This window comes from Sceloporus occidentalis, unplaced genomic scaffold (assembly GCF_023333645.1).
Source record: "Sceloporus occidentalis isolate IW3139 unplaced genomic scaffold, rSceOcc1.0.p SCAF_35, whole genome shotgun sequence".
Lineage (NCBI taxonomy): Eukaryota > Metazoa > Chordata > Lepidosauria > Squamata > Phrynosomatidae > Sceloporus > Sceloporus occidentalis.
In genome coordinates, this window is record NW_028317015.1 from 2912317 (window position 1) to 2934771 (window position 22455).

The 22455-nt window shown below is 38.3% G+C and overlaps 1 protein-coding gene across 1 annotated transcript in view; it reads left to right on the forward strand.

Moving 5' to 3' along the window:
- The window catches only part of LOC149297962 (neural cell adhesion molecule 1-A-like), a gene marked incomplete at its 5' end in the record, with an annotated part of 48181 nt that overhangs the window by 7297 nt on the left and 18429 nt on the right, over positions 1-22455 (forward strand). The window contains 6 exons of the mRNA XM_089487817.1: positions 7200-7229; positions 14116-14266; positions 15248-15432; positions 16869-16965; positions 17268-17438; positions 19413-19544. Of these exons, the coding sequence (XP_089343943.1) occupies positions 7200-7229; positions 14116-14266; positions 15248-15432; positions 16869-16965; positions 17268-17438; positions 19413-19544 (766 nt within the window). The remainder of the gene's footprint in view (positions 1-7199; positions 7230-14115; positions 14267-15247; positions 15433-16868; positions 16966-17267; positions 17439-19412; positions 19545-22455) is intronic.

Consider the following 22455-nt stretch of genomic DNA (forward strand, 5'->3'; position numbering starts at 1 on the left):
AGATGTTGACACTTAAACCACAAAGGAACAAAGCTGATGTAAGGATCTTCAGGCTTTCATACTGGAGCGTTAAGTAATTGTGCCCATGCATAGAGTTTTAACAATGCTGATTTCTTACCTTTTGTAAAATCTTTTAAGTTCTTCAAATTAAAGGCCAATGCAGCAAATGAGCAGAAGCTAAAGATGAAGAAGAAAGAAAAAAATATATATTTAGATAAGGCATCAGGGAGTCTGTGTATAGATGGTGTTTTAGTGTACGTGCATGACGCTTAAGCACTGCAGAAGTCTGTTAAAGTATCAGATTGCCGTTAATGAGAGTTATTACAATGTGTTTAATTGAGTGCTGCATCCCTATGTCTAGCTAGATGAGTAAACAGCGCACCGTGCGTTTAGTATGCGGTCCCTGCTGTACAGCCCCTCGTATAATATAATTTAAAATTGCTAGCAGCCAGGGCACTATCTGGAGGTATAATCTCCGCCTTTTATGTATTTCATTGTTATCAAAGAGACATAAAGCACCTGCGTCCTCATTTACATGTCTGGTGGCCATGCTTTTAGTGGGCAGTCGGATAAATTATGGCCTCATTAAATTCCTTGTCGGGGCCAAAATGATGCATATTTCACTCTAGCACAAGTAATGTTGTCTGGATTGCAATTCCAGTGATTTGAGTAAATTATACTGTGCTATTCTCCGTATGTTCTGCCTCCTTATAAATTAAGCCGGAAGATAAAACACGTTTGATGTCAGGGACCCTGATTATAAGACGACCCCCCAAAATCTGAATATTAACTTAGGAAAAAAAGAAAAAGCCTGAATATAAGACGACCCTAAAGGAAAAAAGTTTTACCAGTAAATGTTAATTCATGTAAACTATTTTTTTTAATAAAAGCTATGATTGAGAAAAATATTTTTTTTGTTTTTATTTCTTGTATTTTCCAACCTGTCCCCCAGTTACGCACATCTGCCCCCAGGCTTGCCACTCCAATATGGCACTGTGGCCCATGATATGCCTTTTAACCCTCTATATGCCACTGTGCCCCATGGTATGCCTTTTGACCCCCTATGTGCCACTCTGCCTCCAGAAATGCCTTATACCCCTATATGCCACTCTGCCTCCAGAAATGCCTTATACCCCTATATCCCATTCTGGCATTTAGGGGGTTAAAATGCATATTATGGGGCAGAGTGGCATATAGGGAGGTATAAGGCATTTCAGGAGGCAGAGTGGCATTAAGGGAGTTAAAAGGCATTGTATAGAGCACTCTGCCTCCAGAAATGCCTTATACCCCTATATGCCACTCTGGCATTTAGGGGGTTAAAATGCATATTATGGGGCAGAGTGGCATATAGGTGTATAAGGCATTTCAGGAGGCAGAGTGCTCTATTAAATGCCCCCTTAACGCCACTCCAGAAATGCCCTATGCCCCCATTTAACACACACACACACACACACACACCCTATACCCCCATTTAACTAACACACACACACACACTCTCCCCTCCCCTCCCCTCTCAGCCCACTCTTACCGGTGCTTCCAGCCGGGGCAGCGGGTTGACGTCGCCTTCTGCTGCAGCCGGAAGGAGGTGGAGTTGGCAGCGGGGGTTTGTCTGCGTCCGTCGCGTATACTTTCCCCGGCTGTCAGAGATCAGAGTTCCCCGCACCGGTGCGGGGAACTCTGATCTCTGACAGTCGGGGAAGGTTTGCGCGACGGACGCAGACAAACCCCCGCTGCTAGCCACACCTCCTTCCGGCTGCAGCGGACGTTGTCTACGCGGATCGCGTAGACGTCAACCCGCTGCCCCGGCAATACAGCAGGAAGCACCGGTAAGTGTGTGTATGATGGGGGGGGGGGGGTGAGACAGGAGGATCCAGGTCCCCTGCAGCGGTGCGGGGGATCTGGATCTTAGTCTCCTAATCAGACTCTATTTGAGGTCTGATTAGAAGACGACCCCGATTAGAAGACGAGGGGTATTTTTCAGAGCATTTGCTCTGAAAAAAACCTCGTCTTATAATCGAGCAAATACGGTATTTCGTGCCTTTCTATGTTGTATGACAACAAAACAGCTTTAGAAAATGTAAGGCGTTTTAATGCCATATCTAGTACAAGACCCATACAGGTCCCTAAAATACAACGTGTAAACGGTGTGTCTGAAAACAAACTTTGGCGTTTGGTAAATAGCGAGCAAAATATTTCAGTGAATAGCCGATAGTATTGAAGTCTAAGCACAGATTAGGATATCGGACAAAACGAGAAGTCTTAGAACTGGAAGGGTCATCAGATTCCCTAAAAATCTGCAAAACTGCTGACTATTTTTGAAACTCTCACCTCTCCTGTCTTGCTATGTTATTCTGACCATATATTATGGCCGAGGCCTAATTGTGGGACATTCTCCTGTTACAGAGGAATTTACACAGTGCTTGTTGCTATGTGTTCTGCTTGAGTTACTGTCTGGTCTATGACTTTATAGTCCCTCGTGTTATACTTTATTTGAATTATTTATAGCTCAGAAAGTAGGTTATTTTTGTTACTGTTCTGAATGTGTTCTAACTAGAATCCTACAGGGAACTATTAGATTTTGTGATGGACAACGGAGAACAGAGGATGCGGACTCTCGCAACGTTGAATTTTTATTACAAAACAGGATTATGTACAATACTGGAAGTTGGGTCTTTTTTTAATCACCTTACAAAGCTGAAGATTTACAGCTTAGAGATGTGTTTAATTACCTATGAAACTTGTAGCTTAGTTATGAAATATTCCTTTCTCGTGTTTCAGAATATTATAAGGAATAGCGTATTTTAAATCATGTTACAGACATGATAGTGTGGGACCAACTAGTACATTTTTACCCACCCAAGCAACACCCCTTTTTAAGGATACGCGGGCATTGTGCACGGGCAGGTGGTATTGTGGTAGGCGGAAGGCACGACCAACACCAAGGGTGGGATAGTTAATTGTATTTGACCTACCAGGAACTATGTCTAGTGCTACCACCCAGTAACAATAGCTGGAGCTTCTGTAACGATGTAGTAGGAACAGACTTTTTCTTACTTTGTGGCCTCGCAACTGTCTATTTCCGCTAGCGGTAATGTGCAAGCGTTTCTCTCTTATTACTCTTCCACTGATAAACACTTCAAGTCAGTAAAGGGAATCCAGCTATAAGATCTCCTTTATCTATTTCAGTTGAAACACTCAATACAGGAACATTATGTAACTTTCACCCATTAGACTCCTGTCTATAAGCAGACAGAGGCCTTCAAAAGAGAATGTCATGTATAACGTTAAAAGCCACGTGAAAAATGTATATTTGGAAATGGTTCCAGTGCATTTATCCACATTCTCTCTTTTCTTTCCCTACCCTGTCTGTTACAGCTGAAACAAACACATACTCAATGAAACTAAAATGTATATTACACACATATACACACAGAAGTGGGGACTGGAGCATCCATTTAAAAATAAGAAAAAAAGGCATTTTTAACGTTTGTTACGATAAAATATATATACGCCAGCCTTTCTGGGTTTAGCCAGACCACAGCACCAAATCAGACTCATTCATCTCCTCTACTAATAATAAAGACTCTATGGATTACATATCATCATATTTCAGCCTTAGCCAAATAAATGACATTATAAAATTGTAATGAAGCTAAAAACAATACTGGTGATTTGAATTGTGTGGGAGTATTATTGCTGCCTTAATTATTTAACAGCTCAGTTTGGTGTAGCAAGACATCTGAATTAACCCATATGGCCCTTCTTACTTTAAGTAGAGTTCATGCTCATTTCTGGATTTACGAGGCCCATTTCTGGATTATCGTAATAATAACTCCGGCTTTGTGGTTTGCAGTGGGGTTTTATGGTTAGTAGAGTGATATATGCAATGAATTATGGTCTTCCTGTGATGTTAACAGTTTTAAGCCATTATTTTAAGTATTTTTTCCAGTAAGAGTTTGAAGCTAAACAGGGTTTTGAGTCTAAGATCCATAAGGAACACAACAGGATTTGTTGTATATTTTGATTTAAGAGACTGACTCCTCATAATACTTGAAGTTAAGAATATATTTTCCTCTTAGACATTAACTTCTTTATAGGACTTTAGATTGCATTGGCTTTCCCTTTTCTTGTTGTAACCTCATTACATAGACATCTACTCGACAACTACTTCAGGATGAGCCATGCAGATGTTTAAGATAAAAATCTACACTAATGAGTGAAAAAAGCAATAAAAATACAAAGCAGGATGTACTTTATCCGAAAAGGGCTTAAAAATGTCAGAACCTATATGACCCCCCCCCCCCCAAAAGAGATTTTGCTCCCAATAAAGCAGATATTGCCATTCAAGGCTGGACTCTTCCCTTGTATTTTTTGCAGAAGGAATCATATTTAGTGCTTGTTATAATTTATAATTTAAGTTATAATTTATAACACATGTAGAAAATTTATAAATATATATATATATATATATATATATATTATATATACATACAGTAACTGGTAAATGTGGAATATTAAGGTGTTGTATGTAGGAGTAAGGAGATAAATGGAATGAAAGGTGAAGGTTGGTTATTGGTTAAGTTGGTTATGTCTTTGCGCTGATTTATTTACTAGTGCTTGTATGTTTGTTTTGTTGCGTGCCGTGTTTTCTGAGCGCCTGATCCATCAAACATGTTCCGAAGTAATGCACGTGACGTCATGGCTAAGGCTGTACCTCCATCTTGTGGTCTTGTCAGTTGACTGCTTCACATGAGGTGTCCCTGCTAGCTGAATCCACCAAAAGATAATCACTGGGGGGGGGGGCAAAAGCAAGCAGGAATTAGCCCTGTATTTCACCCCTTCAATTCCTTTGATGCTAACCACCATGGAACCAAGGATGCACAAGTAGCAACATGAAAAGACTGACAAAATAGCAGATTATTTTATCAATGGCTTTTAAACATTTTTACCTAAAAGCTTTCATTTGTTTATTTTTTTCTGTTAAAGAATGGATTCTACAATGCTTTTAGCTTTGAAGTTTTGGGGTTTTTTTATTTTGTTTTTTTTACTTAAAACACTAGCACCCAAACAACAGCAATAAGCCTCATTAAAATAAGACGCATATGAAAGGCAGAATGGCACTATATTAAATATATAGGTCCTCCAGCTATTTAAATAAGCCTAACTCCAAGCTGCATATGATAAAACCTTTATTTTCCTTCAACTCCTGGCAAAATTGAAAGCTTCAAACCATTAAAGTAGCGATCATTCTCCCTGGCAGTTGTTTCAGATTTCCATGTGCCCAGTAGACCCAAATCCTACTGGTCACACCATGTGATCACCCTCGCTAGCCTCTGGTTGGCAGCTAACAGCAGCCAATCTTTTATTTTGTTTCTTGTAATCATTGCCATTGGACGGTTACATTTGCTTTCTTTATACTTCTTCATACAGAACCACCATTCTATTTTGTGATTTCCGTTGGCAAGAAGAGATACATTAGTATGTATCCCTTTTAAGTGACAAAGATGTGCATGACATTCTTAGATTTCATAGTTTCCGCAAGACTCCAATGGCTTTTATCACATCATACACATTTTTTGCCATTTTCTTCATGTGTTTTCCATATTACCGCCCTAAGCCATAAAGCAGAATTATTTTGTTTTCTTTTTGAACATATAGATTGACCCTGGAATCTTGGAGGCTCCCTTAAAAGGAAAACATTTTATAATAAACTAGTGTTTATACCTTCAAGCCATTTTCATTTGCTGGGAATTAGTTGAGTCACGTTCACGATCCATGATGGAATGTTGGGATGTAGATTGCAGGTGAATCAAACCTTTCAATTTCCTGATATAACTGTGCATTGTGTAAGGACCGAGGTGTGCTTCTCGTACAATACATCATTGTGCTGATCTAGCAAGTTCTTTTTTCCCCCCAGAGGAAATGTATTGGGTTGGGCCCTTCAAAATGCATAGAGAAGTCAGGGAATTGAAACGTTCATATTCCCAATATTCTTCTAGGTTGGTGAATAGACCCTACAGAGGGTATGTTTTTTAACTCAAAGTTCTATTACTCATCAGAGAGCAAACACAACTCATCAGTAGGAAAGTTTTGAACAAACTAGAAATTTTGAACAAACATCAGAAAGTACGGAACATGACAACAAATTCATACCCAGGTCATCTTCTTAATTTATGGTTCCTTGCTATATAAAGTAAGATTTATACATGGAAGAGACAGTTACCGCATTGCCTAAATGGTGGAAAATAACGATTTCCTGCATGTAATGTGGAATGGCATATTTGTGAGTGGTGAATCCAGTAGTGTGCATGCAATAAATAACCGGTGGTTTGCATGTCATTAGACAAATTCGTAAAGTTACAAGTGGCTTTAACTCATTGTGATTGTCCAGACACTAAACATAGCATGTAATCTCTTTATCATTTCCTTCCCAGCTAATGTATGTTCTTTGGCAGGCAATAAACCGATCAGGAAAATGGATAAGGCAGCAGTACTGTTGACAAAAAGATATCTAAGCAAACAAATGAAGTATAAGAAAGATGATGTTCTGTTTTTTCTGTTCTTAAATTGACCCGACTACTTATTTATAACTTTTAAATTTGACGATTGGGAGATTGAATTGGGGTTACATGGTTATACTGTCTAGGTGTACAAAGACCAGGTCAAGATGAGTTGAGGGGAAGCATCTTTCTTTAGGCATGGGCACTCACAGATTCCATCCTGTAGGGTATGCCCCAAAGATGGTTTGAGAGAAATTGAAGGCATTTAAGAATCTGCATTCACTAGAACATATGAGCAGCCATGAATGCCCGTGTGGCCTTTATATTTGCCTGAGACCCTTCAGTATTTGTGTGCCAATGTTCCAAACTCAAGACCTGTGTGAGCCGGAGGCAGACACGACTGCACCACAAAAGATCTATTCTCCCCATGTGCTTGGATTATTGTTTTTAGGTCTGTAGTAAGAGTGTACAAACTTTACAGTACTGCTGCTTTATTGAGTCGTTACTGAGCATTCTGCTTTGCTACCTACATATGGTTCTTCACTAATTGTTATGTCCATAGGAGCCAGTAACCCAGGCCCATTCACCTAACTGCATGCAATCAATGCTGACCGATTCATAACTCGGCACATTTAATAACTATAAACAATGTTTTATTGCTTTCTGTGTTTGTTGTGTTTTTATATTTGTTTTCTCCAGGCTTCGTGGACACGGCCACAGAAACAAGAGGTATTGATGCAAACTAGTTGTGAAATCCTGTATTGAGAAGAGAGATACTACCTAACTGTAGCTATTTGCCAGAACCATGCTGCCTAACCTACCCCATGACAATAGGAATAGAAGGATAGATGTAGAGTATATCTAGTTTTACTGTATTAACACTTAAACAAGCTTGGTTGGTGTAAAAGATTCAAGAACCATTACCAAACGTTATTTTGTGTGTGTCTTGGGCCCTCAGCTATTAAACCCTAAATTACACTATATTAGTATTATAACTTGCTGGGAACTACCTGGGTTTCTAAATCCAGGTCATGTAAAAGCGTGAGATTTTCCTTAAAATCCCAAAGAGAATGACCATTGTGCCCTGTTCCATATTCAGATTTATCACATAGAGAAGGGACTCTCAGGTTATACTTCAACATTCGATTGCTTCTAAAACCGAATTCCGACGTCTGACTGCTCAATGACAGTCCGGGAGAATGGCGGTGGAAGCGTTGGGTCATCTTGGTAAACAGTCCCCACTGGTGATTTCTGTTGCCTGTACAATTTATTTTAGTACAACCTGGACAGAATTTACGTATTTTCCCCTTTGGTGATAATAGATGAATAGAAACAATAAGTCCATCAGCACAAATCTTACTCTGCATTTAAAATATGTTTTTGGAGACTTACACCAAAGGCAATAGTTTACAACCTTTTAATACATTGGAAGTTCTTTAAAAATAGATATTCTTCATGAAACCTCGGGCGACCAGTTCTACAGTACACACATAAAGCACTAGCGCTGTGCTAGGGTTTATGATTTTTTAAATAGGTTTCTACAATATTCATAATTCATTCAACTGGTCACAACACTTACTAGACTTTTTAAATTATTAAAATATCCATTATTCTGGTAACATTGAGAGAGGTTACAAGCCTTTTCATTAATTGTTTTCAAATAGAATTCTCATAACCCCAACAATAAGGATAAAACTTTTGTTTATAGTTCAGCTAAACTTGATACTGCACCAGCCCAGCTTGTTTGCCTCTAAATTATAGCATAACAGTTATTTGTGAAATCGATACATTGCATTCCATACATTCGCAAAGCATTTCCGATTATTCCTTTTCTAAAGGGCATCTGAGTGTTGCTTATAGTTTTTGTTTTTGTTTTTGTTCTTTATAGCATATAGCATATATGCTATATATTGGAATAAATAGAAAAAAATAGGATTTATATGTATTTTTATGGATTCCGGGAGGAAGTTTTATTATCAAAATTCTTTCAACTCATATGTGGGTGGAAACACCTAAATCTAAAACAAAGACCAAGGAACATTAATGTTTACAGCATGAAGAACGTGGACAGTACTGATGGGCCAAATGGTTCTTATCTGCCATCAAAGTTTCATATAGCAGAGCACAGTTGTGGCAGACATATAAATGACAGCGAAGATAATTGCGTTCACTAACAAACGGAGGGTGCCGTCTTCTGTCATAGCTCTGAAACAGTCCTTCAGGCTGTTATTGATTCTAGTTGGCGACTGTTCGCATGTATGGAATTGGTTAAATCCATGAACAGGACAGGCAGATTGTACTAGTCTTCACTTTACATGTTCTCTGAAAATAAATTGAGCTTAAGCCTCTCAAAGTCTGGAAAATAAATGAATTTGGATAGTTTTGCTTTTTCTTTATGTTGATTTAGCTGATCACCAACAACAAAGTGGCCCTGAAAAGTGAGTTATTACAGTAACCTCAGGGAATAATAACACAAAGTTAGCCGCCAGCAGGGGAAATGTTAGGAGTCATGGCTCTCTGGCTTTGCATGTAGTAAACTTTAAGCTAGAGAGCCTACTTGCTAGTAAACCACTTTAGAATAAATTACTACTGGAAATACCTGGTGCATACAACAAGCTACAATTAAAGTGAATCTTATTATAAGTAATTATTTAGGGTTAACCTTTTAAGATGCGGATCAATAAACCTTCTCTCAAAAATAACCAAGATTAGCGGTTCTAAAGAGGTATAACCAGAGTCATTTGTGAAATAAGGCTATGGCAGGCTGTGTGATAACCCATCTGCATTTCAAACCAGTATATTTAAGGTTTCTCTCATACCACACCAGTCTTCAGAGTTCTTATCCGCCATTGACGTTATTAGGTTATTAGGATATATTTAGTGTCCGTAAAGAGTGAATTGCTCCTTTTCATCCCACATTTTGTAAAAAGCCTCATTATATATACTGATGGCTTCAGAACGTGTGAAGTTCCGTTCCAAGTGTTCAGTGAGCATAACCGTACATCTGGGAAATGTAGCTTCATAGAAACGTCTGAAAATAACTACCAGGTCTTGTACAAAATGTAAAATCTTGGAAGGCTTTACGTTATCAGGATATCATTGCCATTAAAACATGTGTATGCTGTACCTGTCACAGAATTGTGGTGATTTCCAATGTTCCCTTCACAAAGCTTTTAAGGTTTTGTTCAGTTGAGTCATGACACATCGGCGAAGTACAACATATTGAATATGGCATGTTTGTTGTTGCTTTTGCATACCAATGACAAGCCTCAAGTACAGAATCTAATGCTGCTTATGTCCCAAAACCAAAAATCAGTACTACGAAAAGCTACATATAACTTCCTAGATACAAGCATTCACAGAATACAGGCGTGAATTGTTTACACAAATCAAACATGTAACGCTCCTCACTGCGCCGTTCACATTTACATGAAGAAAAGGACAAGTCCGTACTCACAGACCTTACTATATCTGTCTTTCTGCCATGGCGGCTCTTCATTTCTCGATGAAGCATATCTGTACTGCATATATCCAATGCCAGATCCGTTTGCATTAGATAACAGAGGACCTGTTTCCCGGGTTTATGTCATTGACATTTTTTTTTTTTATTATTTTTTTTTTTTTATACAAAATGTGTTATTTTTTTCCCAATTTATAATTAAATAATAACAAAAAACACAAAACCTTATTTCACTCTAAATGTTAAAGCCATTATTTATGTAAGCCCTGGTTTAGGAAAACATGGATGCCTGAAAGATATAGAACATTTGTCTCCTCTCAAAGAAAGGAATTATTCTTACTGCAAGCAGCACACTGAGATCTACGCGTGTACCACCGTATTAAATCAACCTGAAAACAATGGCGTCGTGCCTCGTATTTTTGTAGAAAACATACTCCCGATGAGACTTCCTATCCATATTATTTAATACAGATGAACAGACCTTTGTCTTACCTGATCTGCTTATAAAGCTCAAAGGAAGCTCCCCTCAAGTTTGTTTTATACCAATAAAAATATGTCTGTAAAATACATATTTTTGGAAATAGCTTTAGTTTTGGCATAATGTTTAGAGAAAGCAGCATATGTGTTCTAGCTCTGTTATCTTAGCCCAATCTACTAGACAAACACCCTGACTCCTGATCCTACTGGCTGTGGTAAGCAATAGAATGGCTCATTGTTATTCACCCAGCCGGACACTCTGACTTATGAAAGTCTGTGTAGGGAGGGATTTCACTGGCATAAAGAATCCTCTCAGTGTTGTGAGAAAGGGACTCAAAATATCTCATGACTTACAATGGCTGCTTCCAGGTCTACAGGTTGTTATTATTATTGTATTATATAGCGCCATCATATTCCGTAGCGCTGTACAACGGATAAAAGAGTTTTATTGGAACAAATTAACTAAAACCAGGTTTTTGTCAATGCTGTCCTAACATTACTGAATACAGCACTTTGTTTTATGCTCAAGGAGAAAAAATATATTGTTTCATGGTAATTCCCCTTTAAGCAGCATCCTATATATTTTTTCTTTTGCACACATTTGATGTAAACATTTAAGCTCCAACTTCTTCATTCCATTGCAAATTTGGATACACAATGTTGTGCTGAGAACAGTGGGGGTGCATTTGCACGCTTTGCGTTTGACACATGAGTTTTATGGTACCGCTTGCTTATTTCAACGTAATAAGGTCCTATTTATTTGCACTGATCGATTCTTTCAGGCTGTTAGCGTTCTTGCCTTGTTTTATCCATCTTTATTGATCTAGATCTTGTCTCGACTTGTTTTAATGGAAGATAATTCCATGCTTGTCACATTCTTCATGAAATAATGCTTCCCTCAAAGGACCCAGGGTAAATTCACGTTTTGATATTGCAGCTTGCCAGGTTCCATTAATAGAATTGTTTTTTAAAGTTTAATTCTTTTAGTACTTGAGAATATCAAATGGGTAGATTCAGTAATAAGCAGTAGGATGGAAATTGTGCTAGTTACCTTTAGTCTCGTTATTTGGTTATCTATGCTCTTATAATTACCGTATTTGCTCAATTATAAGACGACCCTGATTATAAGATGACCCCCCAAATCTGAATATTAATTTAGAAAAAAGAAAAAGCCTGAATATAAGACGACCCTATAGGAAAAAAGTTTAACCAGTAAATGTTAATTCACTTAAACTATTTTTTAATAAAAGCTGTGATTGAGAAAAATATTTTGGTTTTATTTCCTTCTATTTTCCAACCTGCCCCCCCAGTTATGCACATCTGCCCTAGAAATGCCACTGTGCCCCATGATATGCCTTTTAACCCTCTAAATGCCACTGTGCCCCATGATATGCCTTTTGACCCCCTATGTGCCACTCTGCCTCCAGAATTGCCTTATACCCCTATATGCCACTCTGGCATTTAGAGGGTTAAAAGGCATATTATGGGGCACACTGGCATATAGGGAGGTTTAAGGCATTTCAGGAGGCAGAGTGGCGTATAGAGGGTTAAAAAGGCATTTCTGGAGGCATAGTGGCATAAAGGGGGTTAAAAGGCATTTCATAGAGCACTCTGCCTACAGAAATGCCTTATGCCCCCCATGAAACACTCCCTCGCCCCCCCCAACTTACCGGTGCTTCTGACTCCCCGGTCATGTAGCCGGGGCAGCGTGTAGAAGTCTATGCGATTCGCGTAGACCTTACGCTTCAGCTGGAACGAGGTGTCACTGGGGAATTCTCTCTGACAGTCGGGGAAGGTCTGCGCGATGGACGCAGACAACCCCCGCTGCTAGCCGCACCTCCTTCCGGCTGCAGCGGAAGTTGTCTAGGCGAATCGCGTAGAGCTCTACACGCTGCCCCGGCTACACACCGGGGACTCAGAAGCACCGGTAAGTGGGGGGGGGGGGGCAGGAGGATCCAGGTCCCCTGCAGCGTTGCGGGGGATCTGGATCTTAGTCTCATAGTCTATTTGAGGTCTGATTATAAGACGACCCCGATTATAAGAGCATTTGCTCTGAAAAAACCTTGTCTTATAATCGAGCAAATACGGTAATTTGATTGATACTATTAGGCACTTCCAACATGTTCCGTAAAATAAAAAAATGCTGATAAAAAACACCATGTTTTTATAATTATATATACACACACTATATATTATTGTATAGGAGTGCAATGAATGATCACGCTATCAGAATATGATAATTTTCCTTCTTCTAAAAGTTTATTTTCTTTTAGCCAGAACAGCTAGGATAGCACAGCACAGTTAGAGTCCCCCTCTCCCATATAATTTGGAATCAATCCTCTGAGAATACACAGAATTAAGAACAAAGAAAATACATCTTGCAATTTAGAACTCCATAGAAATGTAATTTGCAATTGTGTTCTATTTAAGAAAGGCAACAGTACATTAGTTAAAGGTATAATTAGAACACATTTTGTTAAATTTTTTTGCAGTTACATGTGTTTGAAACTTTTAGCAAGATGGTTGATTTTAATTTGGTAACAAAACACCGTTCAGTACCAAAAACATTCAAAAAATGTTTCATGTAGTGTTTTTTTTAGTTTTAAATATTCTAGACTTCTAGAGTTTTGTAACCCCTTGGGTAGCATCCTCAGTAGGTAATTTTACAGTTGAGCAAAATTAAAGTTACCAAAACAAGGCATTGTCGAGGGAGTGAGGTCAGGCACCACATGCTGTTTAACAAAAGGTCTAAGTTATGATGAGCGCATGTTTAGGTTCTAGCACAGTGATTGGTACACTCATAATTGTGAAATAGCAGATGTGGTCGGGAGAAAACATTCAAAATGCAGGTGGTTCAAACAAAAATTTCAATGAAACAACTCTTTGTATATACCCTATAGTTCCTATATAAAGTTCCACAGTAAGACAAAACAAGCTTCTTGCGATTCGTTTCCGATAAGTCGTCTAAATTGGGCTACAGTAACTTGATTTCAGTCTTCAGTTACAAAAGGTAGCTTGCGTTAGTATGTTTAGGAACACTCAGTATAAACATCTTCATAGAGGTCCAAAATAATTTTAAGTCATCGCAGTAAAAGTGATTGTGGAATTAAAACTCATGATTAGATCCTCCATATGTGCAAACTTTGAAGATTCATTGCAACTTGTATAAGAGTTTTGCTTTCCACTTGCCCTGGTCTTCTTGCATGGAATGTTATATGTCAATCAGTTCTTAGTGGCCAAACCAAGATAAAACTTAAAAAGAATCACAAGGCGACTGTGCTCTTCTGTAAATATGAAGGCGGTAAGGTAGCTAAGTTTGTTAAAACGAATGTTTAGTCTAGGAAGCTAAATGATGACACTTTTGATTAGCTTGTGGTTGAATGTAACTTTGGAGAACATTCGCCGTCTATTCTGCCAATATACTTTTGCTACATACAGTGGAACGTAAGCACCAGAAAGGATCATGTCAGCTATTTGTAGCAAAAACATCTTCCTTGACCTTACGAGCTTCTGTTGGAAGCCATTTTTCTTTAATTTGTAAGCATAATGGGAAATCCAGTTGTGTAGAACTAATCCAAAGGTCAACAACCTTTTATGCAGTTCCGTGAAAACCTGTTTTAGAAAAATCTACATTATTATGGTTTTTAATTTTGTTTCCTGACGCTGTTCTTTTTCTAGACATTGGATGGACGTATTGTGGTCAAAGGCCATATCCGGATGTCCTCTCTTACTCTAAAGGACATTCAGTACACGGATGCTGGAGAATACTTCTGCGTTGCTAGCAACACCATTGGCCAAGATACCCAAGCCATGTACTTTGAAGTGCAGTGTAAGATTCTTATATTCATACATGAAAATTGTATGGTTCAGTGAAACTGGAAGAAACTTACAAATATGTTTGTACACAGTATTTATCCTACCTAAATGAGTGCTTTCAAACTGTTACAATGTCTACCACTAATTTAAGAAGGTGTCTTCTTTGTTACTAGTTTGACCCTAAAGGGAGGTGATCGGCTTGACTATTCCATACAATGTGTTGTAGAATCCCAGATCTGAGCAATGCTGCCTTGCAGAAGATCTGGATGTCACAATTAGAGTCAACTTATTTTGAAATACTAAGATCAATTAAGGAATATGGAGCTAGAATGATTGGCTTCCGCGAAGTACAACATGGATTTTGCTTGTATTCTGGCTTCCACAAACTAGGGGCCCTTCAAGAGGGCAGCATTTTAACATCTTGCGTTGCTCTTTGTAACTGTTGGAATTTATTATTCATTTAAACTAAGGTTAAAATATTTTTACAAACTGAGAAGTAATTTATAATTCTGACAGTTTTATTTGTACCTGCTAAACATTTTTTTTTTTTTTTTTTTTTAAACAAAACATCTGCGTACAAAGAAACATAATTTATTTGCACAGTGGGAAAAATATATGCTATATATAAGCAGACATGTATTTCAGCAGCACTGGTTTACTATACCACTAATGTTGCGCAATAACAAAAAAACTTCTATACAGGCTCCATTGGCTGGTTTTGTGCCACTTGATATTATATGTTCCTGGCAAACAACATGAAAGAGTCAAATATCTCTAGGAATCAGTACTAGAAATTATGCTTTTTAACCACAATTGTTACATATTTAACAGATGAAATTACTGGTTTTATATACAGGATAATGAAGGGGAAATAAATTGCGTGCTCACCCTTTAATAGTTATTGCATGCACCTGCAGTTTCATTTATAGCATAATGGATGGCAAATTGATTTTGTGCCACTATTGTTTGATTTTTTTTTTCTCCAATTTATTAGATGCGCCTAAAATCCGGGGCGCTGTGGTGGTCTATACCTGGGAGGGTAATCCAGTTAATATCACCTGCGAGGTGCTTGCTTATCCAAGCGCTAAGGTTTCCTGGCTCAGAGATGGACAGCTTCTGCCAAGCTCAAACTTCAGCAACATCAAAATCTATAACACTCCACATGCCAGCCACCTGGAGGTATTATTATTGATTTTATTATTTACATAAAACGTTTGTGACATAGAAAAAACAATTGAAATATAATTTAACAGGACAGCTAATTCTATTTTTATTATTCATCTTGAAGACACTACGCAGCATCATTGTGACTGGTACAGTGAAGCCAAAATTGTTTGCTTAATGTACCCCAATAAAGGATCATGCTACCCCTTTAAACATGGCTATATGTCCAAAGAAGAGGTACAAGATCATTTAGTGCTGTCAGTCAATGTGCTCTAAGATCCGATGCGTGGAGAAAACACAGGTTACAATGGAAGACACTGATGTCCTCCAGCTTCAAACATGTCCAGGTTTTTCTTAAAAAAGACTTAACCTGTTGTGAGCTGGATGCAGAAAAAATAAACTCTACTTAAATTTGTCTGAGCCCAAACACTGAATGTATACTCTAGCAAAAGGAATACGCTGAGTAAACGTATATATTTGCTTCGTTTCGCATAGAACACCGTACCTGTGTGACTTTGTTGAGAATTTTTTTCAAAATAAGGGAATCTACCATGGGCTTCAACACCAGAGATTAATCTACAACAAGTAATTGTATAACAAGCTTTGCATTGATTGCATTGGGAAACAGAGATATGTTTTTCTATTTACTATTCAGTTACTTGTGATAGATGTATCTCTGAAAATGAATCCAGTCCAATATGTCTATAACGTATGAAATAATTCACTAATCAAAGCTTTAAAAAAGGAAAAGATAAAAAAAAGACACCAACTGTTCAGCCACAATGCCTGGCATGTTATATTCCCTTGTGGATATTGGGTTGTCTGGACTTTATATCTATTAATACCAATTAAAAGGCTAAATCACTAATGCATTAAAAAGGTGTCTGGTTTGTCTGTCGTTCTAAAATAGTTTTAAGTACAGCATTTCTTTTGTGTAGCTATCTACATTTGTCAAAAGACAACATTTTCGGTAAACCTTGAGTTGAAATATTTTTATCTCACAGGCTTATCTGTGAATTAAGACCAGCCAACTGTGGGAGGCTTCTCCTGTCAGAAGATCATAGTTGCGTCTTCATAACAGTTGCATTAGTGAAAAGGAACTTGAGGAAATCTCATAAAATGTAACTTTTTGAATGGCCAACTTAGGTCTTCTGACAGGAGAAGCCCATCACAGCTGGACCTTCAAAATGTGTAGTTAAGTCAAGGAGTTTAACCTGTTCTTAGAGTTGAAACAGCTTATGGTTAGTGGAGTAAACCATACTAAGATGTGTAATCAGTTAGAACTAAAATACTGTTTCTTTTAGATTTTCTGGAAACCTCTGAGCTTAGTGATGTTTTTAGAGCAGAGCACTGGATCTAGAAAGAAAAAAACCCCACGGTTTTTGTTAAATGTGTAGAAAAAGTCCCTACCCATCATAATTCACCTCCGCTTTGTGTTATTTCACCACCAGATAAACCCCGATTCAGAGAACGATTTTGGAAACTACAACTGCACTGCCGTCAATAGCGTCGGCCAGGAGTCTGCCGAGTTCATACTGGTACAAGCCGGTAAGATAATGTTGACTTTATAATGCGTTTGTTTGTGTGCCATATCTTTATGATTCTTAAATACTACAACAGTAGTCCCTTACGTTTACACCAGCAGTTACTGCTGTGTTTTTTTTTTTAGTTTTTTTATATATATATATATATATAATTTTTTTAATAATATAATATATTTAGACTACAGGATTCAAAGGTGGCAGATCTTTTTAAGGTTCATTGTGTTTGCTGTTCCTCTACTAAAAGATGAGATCAAGATCACATGTCTGCTGCTCTGTCTGATGTACACTCACTCTCTAATTTGGCAGATACACCTTCTTCACCAAGCATTCTCAGGGTGGAATCCTACTCCAGCACGGCCATGGTTGAGTTTGATGAACCAGATGCCACCGGTGGAGTACCCGTCCTCAAGTACAAAGCAGAGTGGAAAACTGCATCACAGGAGAAGTGGCACTCTAGGCTGTATGATGCCAAAGAGGGTAAGTCATCGCAGTAACGGTTCCTGAAGCAGGTCCAAGCGTGAAACTACAATACGTACTTACACTACCCGGTTACAAACTGCGTTTACACACACCAACAAAAAGACAGGCTTATTGCACTGCAAAGGTTGGTCCTAAAGTATTTTTTGTAGCAACACTTAAGTGTCTGGGCTTCTTGTTTATTTTTTGCTATAGCATTTTGTCGAACATCCACATCAATCATAAAAGCCAGGCTTTATTTTACAAGGAATTGATCTTCTTAAGTAACCAAAAACCTTTAACTGGCTATTCCGAGAAACATGAACTGTTAACATAGTATAACTTTGCAACAGTAGCCTTGATATATTGAAACAATGTATTGTAAAAAAAAAACAACAAAAAACCGCTTACCGTGAACTTAGTTAAAAAAACAAAAAAACGCTTACCGTGAACTTAGTTAAAAAAACAAAAAAACGATTTTTTAGGAATGAAAACGGTATTCATTTGCAGAGTGAAATTTAGTGAAATCACAAAATTCCTAAATGTAAAAGTCACATGTGGTCTTTGTCATTTCAAAAAACAGCATGCAGCATTGTACAATATTCTAAGCACATACTTCTTATGACTAAATAGCATAATTATCGGGCACTTGGTTAAAAATCACAAAAGTAGTATTCTTGCTAAAAGTGCATGGTATGTGTGTGCCATCTCCTGTAAAGATCTGGCAGCTAGTTTCATGGCCTAACAGGCTGCACCTGCTAGGGAGAGGCGTCTTGCCAAGAGTATTCTGGCTCAGAGAGAAGAGTTTCTTTTAATTAGGCCGCCATGAAAATGCACAAGATGCTATATTTTTAGTTAAATGTCAGTAGCTTTCAGGTGGCACGGGGACTGGAATGTCCTAATTCAGCAGTGCGAGTGCCCTCGGAGAACAGATCTCAATTAGCAGAGTATCTGTCAATGCCAGTGCAATATCACATTGCATCTTGGGAAACACAAAGCAACTCTTCACAGTCAACGGCACCTGGAGATTTCTGTTTTGGAACAGCAGAGGTTAACTTATTCCAGAAACAAAAATGGCAACCGTTTGATAACTATATGCCTACAAGCATGCGGTAGCCCATTCACCAGAGGCTATAAAATGTAATATATACTGTATGTATATGATCTACTTTATCATTTAGGTATTTACAAGAGTAAACTACAACTCTAACCAGAAAATGAACTTGGTTATTTAGTGAAAAAACACAACTCAATGTAAACAGAAGCCAAAAAAAAAGGTCTACGGTGTGTTGCTATTTCAACATCCGGAAGCTGGAGAATGAATGCGGGTGCCAGAGATGAATGGATGCTTCAGTTTTATATAGACGACTGTGAGTAGGTTTATACAGTTGCATTTAGCAACCAGTGACTTAGCCTTGGGTGAGTGGTCTAATAATGTAACTAAACATGTTGAAACACCATCAAAGCCTCAGATCTTCTTCAAACAATAACCTTCCTTTACATTCGGGATATGTCTGCCTTGAAGATCTTTGTTATACTAACTACTGTGAGGGAGAACATGGTGGATATCCATCCATACCTTCCAACATTCCCAATATCTTCCATTCATACCTTCCAAGATTCTGTTTAGAACAGCCAGAACACCTAACGCAGCACATCAACTCTTTATTTTGTGCTTCATCACTCGGTCCCTGTTCATATATCGCTGCTCATTGGCATATATGCCTCTAGGTCAGTTTCTTAGCTTTTGCTCATAAGTACTGAGTGAATGTGGTTACGTGAAGAGAATCCCAAAAACCGTAACCAGTGATGGAAGGCGAGGTCTATTTCTGAGATTTCTGTTGTGTGGTTTGGAGAGTATGTCCCAGTGAAGGAAGGTGGCCAAGGAAATAGGACAACCCAACGCACGTCCTGACCTGACTCAGAATGGCTTTACAAAAAGACAAGATTTCATAAAAGGACTGAGACAAGATAACTTTGTTTGTTTGTTTTCAGCAAATGCAGAGGGCATCATTACACTGACCAGCCTGAAACCCCAAACTCAATATACATTGAAGCTGTCAGCTATCAACGGGAAAGGGCTCGGGGAATCCACATCACCATTTGACTTTGTGACTCAGCCAGTCCGTAAGTAGACATATTTACTTCCTCCCTCCCTGTTGAACTCTTTACAGAGGGGTCCTTTAACCCTGAAAATTATTTTATTTTTTATCTAAACCCCAGCCATCAATTCTATTTCAAAGAACCTGAGAATTTTCAAAACGTTATCTTGTTAGTTCTCCTTTGGAATACTACAGAGTAAAATAAATGGCACAATGGTTTATTCTAAAACAAACACAGGGCTTTGTAAAAAATGCAGTGTCTCATTGTACCAACCATTGTAAATCTGGCAATATATACCCAATGTCTTATAATCAGTGCGCCATTTTGAAACTAGACCTGCAGTACAGCTATACCCTCAGACCCCAAAAGGAAGACCTGGTATTTTTTTTTTAATATACTCATCATCTATGGAGACAAAGGAACAATACACGTATAGCAAATGTTATAAAGGCCCTTTGCCTACAGTATCTAAAAAGCAAGATTTAGCATTTTCCCAATTTTCTATAAAATAGTCAGCAAAAGCTATAAAGTTGCTGTAATCATTTTAAAGGAGAAGCCTGTTTTTGAAACTTCCTGTGTTTCCCAATTAAATGGAAAAAAAAAAAAAACGCATTCCTATGCAAAGCCAAGCTAATGTTAGATTTTTTTGTGTGTGGTATTGTGTTAAAATTTCTCATAACTGAGAAAATTCCCCTTAAGGCTGCATGTCTCAGCTGGAAAGTATTTATATTTTCGGCGTATTTGGCATAGAATGTAAGACCGATTTACAGACCTAATACAAGAAGGTTTACTCCCTGCCCATTATGCATCCTGATGATGGGATACCTGTGCCTAATCTTTATCAAAAGCCCTCACTGCTAGGAGTCTTCTTTTCACAGACCACTGCGACTATACACCGCTTCTACTGTCATGTTCTTTGCACTTCTTCATATATGTGTTTCATTTGTTCTCACCCTTTATTTTGGCTGTCACTTTCTGCTCCATCTCATATGCTCTCTCTTTTATTTCGACCCATTTTCTTCTTCTTTCCATCTTTCTGCTACTTGCGGAGATACTGCAGATTTTTCAAAGCCACGTAAGTGCCTCTTTACAGTCTCTCTCTCTATTCATGCCATCACATTACATCACCTGGGTTGGTGGTAACTTTCTCAGGGAGCAGAGGAACGTGAAATGCAGCACACCTGCTGGGCCACATTGGGACAATGTCCCTTCTTGTCTCATCTCTGACCAGTCCACTGAAAAATTTAAGGATTGTGTACAACAAAGATAACCAACTAGTATCTGACTAGCTGCTGCTGACTTGTAGATGATTCCTCCATATTATCATATATATATATATAATAGAATATATAATATAGAATCTAGTGAGGTAATAAGCATAGGAATGCATTCTCCGGCAAGAACGTTGTTGCTTCTAGCTTCGACGCTCTTCCTTCAAAATAGAAGTTCTTAACTCTGCAAGAGCCTAAGATGCTGCAGCAGAAATTGGAGGTCTAAGATGGAACCTCGATGACATTGATGAGAATGAAAGCACAGAGGAAACCCTTACAAGGCTAGCGCAATTTCAGATAACATGATCTATGCCTGACATACTTAGAGAGAAAGCAGAGGTTCATCCAGTGGAATAAACATCACATTATCTTGGAAATTGGCAAGAAATCAGTCTGTTGAAGGCTAAGCCTGAGACTGTTCCTCAGGGTTACAGAATACTGCGTGTTGTAGCAATCCCTTCTCATTCACAAACCTTAATCAAATTTCTAAGATCCAAATGCCTTACAGTAAATGCAGCTCCAGGATGTGATTGCGGGCCAAGTGTACAATATTTATAGAAAAGATGTACAATAAAGTATATTACCCTACAAGGTAAGAAGCAAAAGCTCTGGTCTCAGGCGGATACATACTCTGCTTGGTGAAACGTAATCAAGCCGGTAATAAACCCCAAGAAATTCTGTATATGTAAACAATGCAAACAAAATGGAAGTATTAGTTTTTTAATAGTAAAATAATAGTAAAATAGTAAAATAAAATACAGATTTCTGTAAAAGAATGTACTCTACCGTATAAATCTGGTGAGGATGTTTTAGTATGCAGTCTCAAATCTCATAGCAATGTGAAGACATTAGGTAATTAGGAAATTACTAAAAGGAGACTTTGGAGTGGATACCCTTCAGTAATTACTCGCAATTCCCTTGTTCTTCTAGCAACAGCGCTACCCATAGACACCACCGAGTTTCCCAGTGAGTAGACGAGTGGATTTTGTTGCACGCATTTTGTTGTTCAGAATTTACTGCCTGGAATCCCAAATTAACCCAAAAAGCCGTCCCCCCTTTTTATGTAGACTGGCAAGAGTATGCTAGAACACTTTATTCTGTGTAATATCACAGCGAAGAATGAGCAATTACCAAATATAGAGTTTTATGAAGCATTTTTGCTGGATCCTCCAAATGTAATGCTAAAATTTCCCTGCTTGCACATTGCTAAAAGGTCTTTATGCCCAACTGGTTCTTGAAACAGCCTAGTGATTTCACATGTATTTGTTTCAAATGAGAATCAAAGCCTTAAAAAGCTTGCTGACTCCCCCACGGCTGCTACTCCGGGGGAAAGCACATTACGGCTGGTCTGCATGGAGTGGTGTGCGTGTCTTCTTCCCTTATTTTGTAGAACTGGTGCTTGAAGCTATATTAGGATTTCTCTGAACAAAGTGATGAAGAAACCATAAAACAACTCTGATAACGCTGTTAAAGCAGGAGGCACCACATCTATAGCGCCATTTTTAAAGTAGAACTCCCACTTTACGCATATTGCATTAAAACTAGAAGGCAATTTCCAAAAATTGCCTTCTAGTTATTAAATGATTTCTGGCAGTGGCATACTGGCCATTTGTATGTGTTCTAACTGTGTTATGTAATCTACTAAACACCCCGACTCCTCATTA